Source organism: Myotis yumanensis, unplaced genomic scaffold, assembly GCF_028538775.1.
Source record: "Myotis yumanensis isolate MYYU_CA2020_CCGP unplaced genomic scaffold, mMyoYum1.0.hap1 SCAF_4, whole genome shotgun sequence".
Lineage (NCBI taxonomy): Eukaryota > Metazoa > Chordata > Mammalia > Chiroptera > Vespertilionidae > Myotis > Myotis yumanensis.
Window position 1 is genome coordinate 757,485 of NW_027223755.1, and position 11,369 is coordinate 768,853.

At 58.4% G+C, this 11,369-nt stretch overlaps 1 protein-coding gene across 5 annotated transcripts in view; it reads left to right on the forward strand.

Moving 5' to 3' along the window:
- Window positions 1–8,650, forward strand: part of ANKRD55 (ankyrin repeat domain 55) — a 31,826-nt gene extending 23,176 nt beyond the window's left edge. For 3 of the 5 annotated variants that reach the window (XM_070411729.1, XM_070411730.1, XM_070411733.1), the window contains 2 exons: window positions 5,165–5,257; window positions 7,320–8,650. In XM_070411729.1, the coding sequence (XP_070267830.1) occupies window positions 5,165–5,257; window positions 7,320–7,438 (212 nt within the window). In that variant the 3' untranslated portion in view covers window positions 7,439–8,650. Of the gene's footprint in view, window positions 1–784; window positions 1,114–5,164; window positions 5,258–7,319 lie in introns of those variants that run through there. The other 2 variants (XM_070411731.1, XM_070411732.1) reach the window with 2 other exon arrangements.
- The last annotated feature ends 2,719 nt before the right edge of the window (window positions 8,651–11,369 follow it).

Sequence of the window (11,369 nt, forward strand, 5' to 3'; positions counted from 1 at the left end):
GGTTCATAGGTAGACGTTCAACCCCTGAGCCATGCGGACCAGGCTGTGCAACTGTTTTCACATCAGACGGTCCATCCCATTGCAGACCTAACTGAGCACGGCCAAGCCTGTGTGTTCACTGTAGAAGGGAATGCGGTCACACTCCTACGGTTCAAGGCCCCACAAGTCAGTTACAGGCCGCCACTCCCTCCTGCCCCTTCCCGTGACTCAACGCCCTCATCCTCAATGTCATTGATTTTTTTTTCTGTCCCTCAGAGCATTTCCCGGGAGGAAGGAAGTGGGGGGAGGGACGAGGAGGATGTCCCCAGCTGACTCAGCTCCCACACAGATGTCATCTTCCATTAAGTCCCACACATCTGCTTAGGTCTCAGTAGTCAGACCTTGAGTCGCATGGTCACGCCTAGCTGCAAGGGAGGCAGGGAATTGTAGTCACATAGTCACACCTAGCTGCAAGGGAGGCAGGGAATTGTAGTCACATGGTCACACCTAGCTGCAAGGGGGTGGGGAATTGTAGTCACATGGTCACACCTAGCTGCAAGGGAGGCAGGGAATTGTAGTCTCATAGTCACACCTAGCTGCCAGGGAGGAGGGGAATTGTCTTTAGCTGGTCATGTGACTCTCCGTCCAAAATTGGATTTTTGTTTCTAAAAGAGAAGAGGGGGCGGGCATTGGCTAGAGAACCAAGATTCTGTTCCATGTGCCTTCTAAAGCTTCTGATATCATTTGAGGGAAAAGGAAATTCAATAAACTTGGTTTGAGGATTTGCTTCATTTTCCCATTGAAGTAACTACAAGGTCCTGGGTTGAATGGCAGAGTAGCAGAGAAGAAGCCAAAGTCTCCGAGGGAATCTTAAGTCAGTGAGCCTGTGTCGACATTTACGTTTCCACCCGGGTTTTGGATGCCGCTAACTAGCAGCCGTTCCGGGCAACTGAGTCACGACGAGAGAAGGCTCTCAGGACCCTGCAGCTGCGCCTGAGCTCTAAGGGACGCGGATTTGCTAAGAGGATGGTGTGTCTGACAGCACAGTGATGTCAGCCTCCTGTCCAGCCCGAGATCACAGGTTACTAAGTGTCTGTCACCCTAATGGATCGAGAGGCAGCATCTCCAGCGGCTACGGGCTCTGAAGCCACCGTGTGGGTCCGACCTGCGCCCCTCATGTAACCCCCCCGGCTCTGTCTCCTGGGCGGAGCGGCCTCCCAGCACTGGCCGCCCCGCTTCTCAGCCATTGCGCCTGCCGAGCCCCCCCACTCTCCCCCGTTTCTTCAAGGTCTCCCGGGTCCCCCACAGCCCGCCTTCCCACTCTGTGTGCGTGTTCCTTTTCCCTTCGGCAGCCGTGTGCTTGACAGATTCCTATGATCCTTGAAAAACCAGCTCAAAACTCAGGTGGAGTAAAAGACTCCCTGACCTCTGACCTCTAACCTCCCTAGGAGTTGTGACTCGTGCTTATAGTTCATCATAAAAGACTAGCTCCACTTTGCTCAGCCTCCCCCCTGCTCAGCCTCCCCCCTGCTCAGCCTCCCCCCTGCTCAGCCTCCCTCCTGCTCAGCCTCCCCCCTGCTCAGCCTCCTTCCTGCTCAGCCTCCCTCCTGCTCAGCCTCCCCCCTGCTCAGCCTCCTTCCTGCATAGCCTCCTCTGGGCAGGAGCTAGCCTTTCCCCCTCAGCAACCAGCAGGAGCCTCCCCCGTCCTCCCCCCCCCCCGTCCCCCCGTCCCCGTCCTCCCCCCGCCCCCCGTCCTAGAGATAAACAGAGGGAGGCAGAGAGAGGTTGGCCTTCCTGCCCAGGTCACAGAGCTGGCGAGGAAGGGAGGTCTGCTCTCAGACACTTTTTAAAAAATATACTTTTATTGATTTCAGAGAGGAAGGGGGGTGGACATCAATGATGAGAGTCATGGACCGGCTGCCTCCTGCACGCCCCCCACTGGGGATCGATCCCACAACCTGGGCATGCGCCCTTGACTGGAATTGAACCTGGGACCCTTCAGTCTGCAGGCCGGCGCTCTGCCCACTGAGCCACACCAGCCAGGGTGCTCTCAGAGCCTCCAGCCTGTGTGATGCCCACAGCCTCCTGGGCCCGATGCCCATCTCTCCGACATGCACTGCGAGCCCTGCCGGCACCTGCCCTCTGAGCTCCAGACTCAGGCACTCCCACCAGCAGCCGAGAGAATTCCTCTCCGTGTTTTCATGGTCATTCTCCTCCCTCACTCGGTCCCTCCACGTGAGCGGGAAAACCTCTCCTGCTCCTCGTTCTAGGACCCTGTCCCTCCCCACAGCTGAGCCCTCCCGGAGGCTGCCTGCCCAGCGGAGCCGACCCCACCCGCCCGCCTGCCCGCCAGGTCGCTGACCTGCTCCCTCACACACACACACACCCCGCCCCCCGCCCTCTCGCTCTCCCCCCACCCCGATACTGCCCTGGCTCCCGGGGAGGAGGGAGAGCTTGAGTCTTAGGGTCAGGCAGACCTGAGTGGGAGCCGGCTCTGTCCCTTCCGGGTGTGGCCTCGGGCACTGTGAGGGGTCCCCAGGACAGTGTCTGTGGTGATGGTGATGGTGACAGCGCTGCCTCCCAGGAGGGGGGAGTGGGGGTGGCTGCCAGGGTCACAGGCGATCACGCCCCCGCACGGAGCCCACTTTCCAACAACGGTCAGCCCTTCACAAACAGGGTCCGCCGTCACCGTTATCTCAGGTCTGGTTTCTGCAAACTTCTGCTCCAACGTCCATGACAGACGAGCTGACACCGGTTTTACTGTGACTCTCCGCAGGAGGGTTTTCCTCACTGGTTGGTTGGTTTGTCGTTTTAATCGCGGCTTTGAAGCTGTTTGCCCCGCGGGGTCCTCAGGGATAAAGACAGGATGGTGGGCGCCCACCAGGGAGCTGGAGGCTCGTCCCACCTTCGTCGGGTGGCGCTGCTCGGCGGCTGCCCGGGCCACCGGCCCCCGGACTCGCGGGACACGTTCCCCCGGTGAATTCTCCGACCTTTACGTTGTACAGGTGGCGGCCAGCGCACCTGCTCACAACGTTTATTTAGACTAGTTCACCCCAGAAATGACTTTTGATATCTTCTCCTTTCATTTAAACGGTGACTGGCATACGACAGACATTCAGCCCAGCGTGGCTGTTGTTATTACGATGTCGTTGTTGTTAGCATCTTACATGGTGTAAGGAGCTTCAAACGTACCAACGTTTGGATGCTCTCTAACAGCTGCTATGTTCTCTTTTTTTTCTTTTTTTTATTAAATCTTTATTGCTCAGATTACATTGGTTCCTCTTTTTTTCCCCCCATAACTCCCCTCCTTCCAGCTCCCACCCCACCCTCCGCCCTCACTCCCCACCCACTGTCCTCATCCATAGGTGCACGATTTTTGTCCAGTCTCTTCCCGCATCTCCCACACCCCTTTCCCCCCAAGAATAGTCAGTCCATTCCCTTTCTATGTCCCTGATTCTATTATAATCACCACTTCATTCTGTTCATCAGGTTATTTATTCACTTGATTCTTAGATTCACTTGTTGATAGATGCGTATTTGTTGTTCATAATTTGTATCTTTACCTTTTTCTTCTTCTTCCTCTTCTTAAAGGGTACCTTTCAGCATTTCATATAATACTGGTTTGGTGGTGATGAACTCCTTTAGCTTTTTCTTATCTGTGAAGCTCTTTATCTGACCTTCAATTCTGAATGATAGCTTTGCTGGATAAAGTAATCTTGGTTGTAGGTTCTTGGCATTCATCACTTTGAATATTTCTTGCCACTCCCTTCTGGCCTGCATGGTTTCTGTTGAGAAATCAGCTGACAGTCGTATGGGTATTCCCTTGTAGGTAACTGACTTTCTTTCTCTTGCTGCTTTTAAGATTCTCTCTTTGTCTTTTGCTCTTGGCATTTTAATGATCATGTGTCTTGGTGTGGTCCTCTTTGGATTCCTTTTGTTTGGGGTTCTCTGCGCTTCCTGGACCTGTAAGTCTATTTCTTTCACCAGGTGGGGGAAGTTTTCTGTCATTATTTCTTCAAATAGGTTTTCAATATCTTGCTCTCTCTCTTCTTCTGGCACCCCTATAATTCTGATGTTGGTACGTTTGAAGCTGTCCCAGAGGCTCCTTACACTATCTTCGTATTTTCGGATTCTTTTTTCATTTTGCTTTTCCGGTTGGGTGTTTCTCGCTTCTTCGCATTTCAAATCTTTGACTTGATTCTTGCGCTCCTCTGGTCTGCTGTTGGGAGTCCGTATAATATTCTTTATTTCAGTCAGTGTATGCATACTTTCTAGATGGTCCTTTATCACACCATCGAGGGTCTCATTAGATTTCCTGTACATCTCATCAAGTTTATCGACAGACTCTAGAAGCCTCTTGAGAGACCTCAAAAGTATGGTTCTGAACTTAATATCCTCCCTTGATAGTTTTGTCCTGTTTCTTTGTCTCTGCATTTTTTACACTTTCTTGGTACACACCCTAGTGGGCTTTGTGCACAGTCTTGTTGTAGTTAAGCCTTGATTGTTGTAGTTAATACTAGAGGGATTTGACCTCCAGGCCGACTGGCTGTGATAATCAGCTGTGTCTGCAGTGGAAGAACTTGTGTCCTCTAGGGAGGTGCTAATCTAGCTTTTGCCTGAGGCTATCCGGCAAATGCCTCTGTGCAGGGCTTGGGTGGGGCGGGTCCCACGGGATCAACAGGGCGGAGGAGGGAGCAGTTATGGCTGCTCTCAGTCCGTCCCCAGGGGCTCTGCCTCTCTGTCCCAGCAACCGCTGCAAACCTCGGAGGGACCGTAGCCAGACAGTCCTGCTTCTCCCGTTTGAGTCTGGGTCCCTAGAGACTCGCCCGGATCTGGAGCTCAGAGTCTGAGGCTCCCTCCGGATTGAAACAGACAACCTCGCCCTCAGCCACCAGCCCGCGCCGCGTGCACTCCGAACCTTAGTATTTTACTTCAGCACTGCGCCTCCTCTGATTCTCGGTTCCTCCTAGTTGTAGAACTTCCACTCAGCCAGCCTTCCTGTGGTTCTGGGTGATGTCCGTTCGTCTTTTAGTTGTATTTTTGAAGTGGTTGTTCGAGGCAGCAAACTCCGGTGTTTACCTATGCCGCCATCTTGGTTTCTCCTGCTATGTTCTCTTATCCGCTGGTTTTCTCATTGGCCGTTGGTTGAGTCTTAAGTGACTGATGCAAATCTGTTTGTCCCCAGGGCCAAGCTTCCCGCATCTCTCCCCAAACAGACCCACGATCAGGGACTTGCCCTTCGCCCGGAGCAGCCTGGCCCCCCTGGCCGACCAGAAATGTAAGTGTCCCACCCCCGCCTCCGCCTCCACTGCGGTGCCCACAGGTCCGGGGGCAGCTGGCTGTTACTTCACTCACTTTCGCTGTAAAGGGGGCGGGGAGGGCGGGCAGGGAATGGAGCCGGTCCTCACGGCCTGTTAACAGGCCGCCCCTTCCCTCCGGCGCCTTCTGTGGACTGTAGAAGCCAGAGCATGTTTTGCTCTGTTTGTGTTGCTGTGACTGTCCCGCGTGATCAGAAGGGGCTTCCCATCCTGCTCCTGGGACGGCCCTCGGCATGTGCTCTCCTGTGATGAGTGTCTGCCCTGCGCCCAGGCCCCACCGCCCGGCAGGGGGGACGCTCTCGTCGGGGTGGCGTTGCCGTTACCGATTCCGGTTCTATTTACACCAGGCGTCTCACAATATGAATGCCCATCGGCTCCCTCCAGCAGGGACCTTGTGCTTGTGTTTGCAAGTGCCGCCCGGGTGCTGGTGATAAAGTCGATTCCGGGCCACACACCCAGTGCAGGTGGGTCTGCAGGTGAGCGGTGACGCTGAGATGAGCTCGGCCTGCAGGATTGAGCTAGAGAAGCAGAGGGCGACCGCTCGCTCAGGCGTGTAGCAGAACCTCCAAGGCCCTCATGGCTTTTGTTTGGGGAGTGCAGCAAGTGACAATGGTAAACAGGCATGCCTATGAGATCATCTGAGCTGAGTTATACATTAAACGATTAATTTCCTATGTTACACAAAGACCCTCTCAACCAGCAGCTGTGCACCCTCCCTTGAACTTTCCATGCCCTCACGGACCCACGGAAGCTCTGCCTCGGAACAATAAGTCTTGCGTGGAAGGCTTTGTTCTGCCGCGGCCCGCTGGCAGGCCCCCGCCTTTTCTGGGCAGAACGCCCTCTTCTAGTTCACTTCATTCCGCCTGACCGGCTGCACCCAGCAACTCCGTGTCGGAGGCAGGTCTCCCCTGTTCCCATTGTGCGGACGGGGAGACTGAGGTCTCGCTCAGCGGCCTTACGGGGTGCAGAGCAGCTCCAGGAGCACAGCTCAGTCTACGGGCAGCTGCTCCCAACACAAGCGGGCTTCCTGGGCCTTCGTGTCCTCCTTCCTCCCCAGCCCAGCCCAGCCACCCTGTTATAACACACGCCCAGGCACACGCACACGCACACACACACATGCACACACGTGCACACATGCCCCCTCCGCTCCTCTGGGCTGCAGAGGGTGAGTGAAGTCAGAGCTGCCCTCCCTCTTTCTGGGCGTCCGTCTCCCCTGAGCCTGGGACAGGCCAGCCTGCTGCGCTGCTGGGAGAAGTAAGTGAGATGAGAAGGTCAAACCTCGGCAACCGTTTTCCCGAGGAAATGTCCTCTGTGCCCCGACCCAGTGGGGAGGGAACCCATCGAAGCTTCTGGAACCCTCGGGGTGATAGTGACCGGGGTCTTGGTGCCACCCCGTCATTTAGCGGAAGGAGAGGGAGAGGTGGTGGGCTCCGCCCAAGTCCCCCGTGAGCCGCCGAGAGCGAGGTCTCTGCCTTAGCTCCGGCTCCTCTGCCCTTGCACACAGACAGGCACACACATGCACACACGCACACACATACGTGCACATGCTCTGTGCCCGTGAGCGTTTTCTGCGCCGGGAACTCAGTCACCGAAGGAAAGTCGGGCCACTCTTGTGACCTTGTCGCTAAGCAGGAACCAGCCTCTGTCTGAACAGACGTCGGTGTGTGCGGTCTGGCTCCCCCAAGACATGCCCTCACCCCTAACAAATGACCCCTCAGCCCTGGCCGGTGTGGCTCAGTGGATAGGGCGCCGGCCTGTGGACTCAGGGGTCCTGGGTTTGATTCTGGTCCAGGGCACAGGCCCGGGTCGTGGGCTCGGTTCCCAGTAGGGGCCGTGCAGGAGGCAGCCGATCAGTGATTCTCTCTCGTCATTGATGTTTCTCTCTCTCCTTCTCCCTTCCTCCCTGAGATCAATAAAAATCTATTAAAAAAAGACAAGAAATAACACGTGTGTCTCCGGCCACCGCTCCCAGGAGACTCTGAGAGAAGCGGCTTTGACGTATCTCCTTCTCTCTCCCCCCAGTTCTGTCCGGAGAGCCCCTGCGGACGACCCGCGTGCTCCCCGCCATCCCCAGCCAGCGGGGCCACGGGGCCGGGGAGGAGGGCGAGCCCTCGGCCGGCCCCCCCGGCCAGGAGCGCTGACCCGGACCACGCCTGTCAATCACCCGGAGGGCCAGGCCGCTCGGTTTGTGGGAAGAGCCCGATTCCGTAAATCTCACTCTAAGCCATTCTCCGCTTTGTCGTCAGCGGCCCCTCTCCAAAGACAGCGTTTCCCGGAGGCAGAGCGCCTGGCCGTGCCTGCGGGCGAGGCCGTGAGCGTGAGCGACGCCCACGCGTGCTCTCGGCAGGAGGCGCGGCTGTCGGGCAGCTTCGTGCCACGCGGGCTGATGTGCCGCTTGCGGACGGCTCGCTGGTGTGTTTGGTGAACTGAGCTTTGCTGAATAAACAACAAGGCTCCTTCCGTCATCGTCCTTCGCGTTTGTCGTCATCTTCCTTCTGCCGACGACGGTTAATGAGGAGCAAAGCGGTCAGGGCTCCCGTCGGCTCATGGCTCACACGCAGTGTTCTGCACATGTGTGTCCAGCTGTGTCCGTTCCCGGCCGCAGCCCAAACCTCTGGACGGTGATTCCGGGTCTTCTTTGTCCTGTGATCACGTCCACATATTGACGTCAGAGCGGATCGATGGTTCCCGCAGCGTCGGCCGGCCCACATCTCGGCCCAGCAGGACGGGGCGGGCATTGCTCACACATTCCTCAGACTCTGTGCGGGGAATCGTTTGTTTTCTGTTTCAGCAGAATGGCCGCCGCCTCCTTGAGACAGTCCCACAGCCATGACTTAGCAGAGCTCGGGGCTCGCTGCCCGTCTCCCTCCCGGGGTGTCTGTGTGGTCTGGACTGATTTAAAGGTCAAGGCTTAGCCACATAAGGTCACAGTCACTCCATGTTGTTATAGTTTTGAATATATTTTTATTGATTTCAGAGAGGAAGGGAGAGAGAGAGATAGAAACATCAATGATGAGAGAATCATGGATCGGCTGCCTCCTGCACGCTCCACACTGGGGGTCAAGTCTGCAACCCAGGCCCGTGCCCTGAGGGGAATCGAACCGTGACCTCCTGGTTCATGGGCCTATGTTCAACCACTGAGCCACACAGGCCGGGCCCTCCATGCTATTTGTGAGCCTGGGTGTTATTCTGTAAGTACCTCAAGTACAACATGTACCTCTTACATCAGCATTACTTGTTTAGAGAGGTCAGACCATGCCAACAATGCGACAGACGCTCCCTGAGGCCAGCGTAGCCCTCTCTGCACATCTAGGGTTGGTGCAGCGTCCACAGGCAGCAGGCACTTGCACGTGTAGGATGTATGTAGTGTCCGCAGGCAGCAGGCACTTGCACGTGTAGGATGTATGTAGTGTCCGCGGGCAGCAGGCACTTGCACGTGTAGGATGTATGTAGCACCCACAGGCAGCAGGCATTTGCACGTGTAGGATGTATGTAGCACCCGCGAGCAGCAGGCACTTGCACGTGTAGGATGTATGTAGTGTCCGCAGGCAGCAGGCACTTGCACGTGTAGGATGTATGTAGTGTCCGCAGGCAGCAGGCACTTGCACGTGTAGGATGTATGTAGTGTCCGTGGGCAGGAGGCACTTGCACGTGTAGGGTGTATGTAGTGTCCGTGGGCAGGAGGCACTTGCACGTGTAGGATGTATGTAGTGTCCGCGGGCAGCAGGCACTTGCACGTGTAGGATGTATGTAGCACCCGCGGGCAGCAGGCACTTGCACGTGTAGGATGTATGTAGCACCCACAGGCAGCAGGCACTTGCACGTGTAGGGTGTATGTAGTGCCCGAAGGCAGCAGGCACTCGGTCGGTTCAGGAAAGAAGGGGAGGAAGCAGGGGGCAGGGCTGGGCGAGGGAGGGAGGTGTGGGAAGTGATGGTGAGGGGTGATTGGTGCACAGCCCGTGTGGACAAGGGCGTCCTCAGAATCAGGGATCGGGAAGGAGCGCTCCTGAAGCCACCGGGTCCGGCCCTGCCCCGGCAGCCGCGGGCGGGACTCCAAATCCAGTCAATCCCGGGCTCTCCTCACGGCACAGAAACAGCAAGTGAATTCCACCAGCAAATGGCGTGATCGCAGCCACATGGCCCTCGGCAGGAAAGGGTTCCCGCCCGCCCGGTCGGTGGAAGAGGACCTGATGGTGCCCCCAGGGGAGCCGTGAGGCTGCGGCCTCCATCCTTCCTGACGCCCGTCCGTCTCCCAGACGCTGTACGAGCCGAGGCCGCCCCTGGCTCCGCTGCTAAGAGCCGATCCTCTGGGTTTGTGTCCCGTGAGAGTTGAGGGACATCAGGGAGAAAGGGAGCAGCCCAGAGGGGCCCAGGCCACTTAATTCAGAGACTATTCGAGTGGCAGGAAGGACAGGGTTTCATTAAGAGGACGTTTCCGGAGGCGTTTGCTGGTGCAGAGGGAGCCGGCCAGGGCGGGCGGCCCAGAGGCTTTGGGGCTGGGGGGGGGCGGGCGTGAGAAAATAGCTCTTTCAGTTGGAGTCTCAGGTGAGAGAAGGAGAGACCGCAGCACGGCTCTCGCTCTCCTGTGTCCTCCGGCTGCACACGCGCCTCGCCGTCCTCCGTGTTCATGTGAACGTCGGGGCGCTGACCCCTCCCAGCCTGGGACAAGCACCCTTCGCGCCGATGTGTACCCACTTCGTGCCTGTGGCCCCGAGACCACGGGACCTGAGGAGACGGGGCAGCCCGGCGCTAGGAGCTGAAGTGGCCGCCGTGGCGCCCGCTCCCCGCCTCCCACAGTGCACGTGAGTGGTTCCCCCGCGTTCGGGGCCTTGGCGATGGTGGATGGAGGGTGGATGGAGGATGGAGGGTGGATGGAGGATGGAGGGTGGAGGGTGGATGGTGGATGGAGGGTGGATGGTGGATGGAGGGTGGAGGGTGGATGGAGGGTGGATGGTGGATGGAGGGTGGAGGGTGGATGGAGGGTGGAGGGTGGATGGAGGGTGGAGGGTGGATGGAGGGTGGAGGGTGGATGGAGGGTGGATGGTGGATGGAGGGTGGAGGGTGGATGGAGGGTGGAGGGTGGATGGAGGGTGGAGGGTGGATGGAGGGTGGATGGTGGATGGTGGATGGAGGGTGGAGGGTGGAGGGTGGATGGTGGATGGAGGGTGGATGGAGGGTGGAGGGTGGATGGAGGGTGGAGGGTGGATGGAGGGTGGATGGAGGGTGGATGGTGGATGGAGGGTGGAGGGTGGATGGAGGGTGGAGGGTGGATGGAGGGTGGATGGTGGATGGAGGGGCGGGAGGAAATGAGATGGAGTGGCCACTGCCGGCCCCTCTGCTTTCCTGTCTCGAGGTCTTTGAAAGGCCCTTTGGATTCGCCTCTGCCGTGGGGGCGGGAGGCAGAGTCGGGGAGCGAGGCCTGGAAGCCCAAACCCTGCCGGGAGGAGGCCCGTCCCCAACAAGGCCAGCGCGGGCCTCCCTTCCCCGCGCCCACGGGTGGCTCCTGATTAAATTCTGCGGTTATTCAGCTGGCGGATCCCATCTAATTCTCTTAAAAAGTCATTGATCGGCTGCCTGCACGCCCCACACTGGGCACCGAGCCCGCAACCTGGGTGTGAGCTCTGACCGGGCATGGAACCGTGACCTCCTGGTTCCTGGGCCGACGCTCAGCCGAGCCCCGGGGCGGCCGGGGGTGAAGGCTCCCGCGGCAGCGGCAGAAGTCCGCCAGTCACACCGGCCCGGCCCCGCCGCGTGCTCAGCGCCGCAGCTGTCTGCGCCAGGAAACCGCCCAAATCCTCCCGATCTGCCGGCAGTGAGGGCACGGAGCCCCGGCCTGCTCCCCAGGACACAGCGGCCATTCCCACGGCAGGCGCTGGCTCAGCAGCTGGCGTCCCCCGAGCGCGAGACACGGGACAAGGCTCAGGCCCGGCCTCCGCGGGCGACGGGCTGTGCCGGTGATATCGGGCCCCTGACGGAGGGCGGAGGCCGAGTCCGAGCGCCGGGGACTCCCGGGGTCTCCCCGAGGCCGAGGCCCGCAGTCCGCGGAGAGGCGCCGGGACCTCTGTGCCCGGG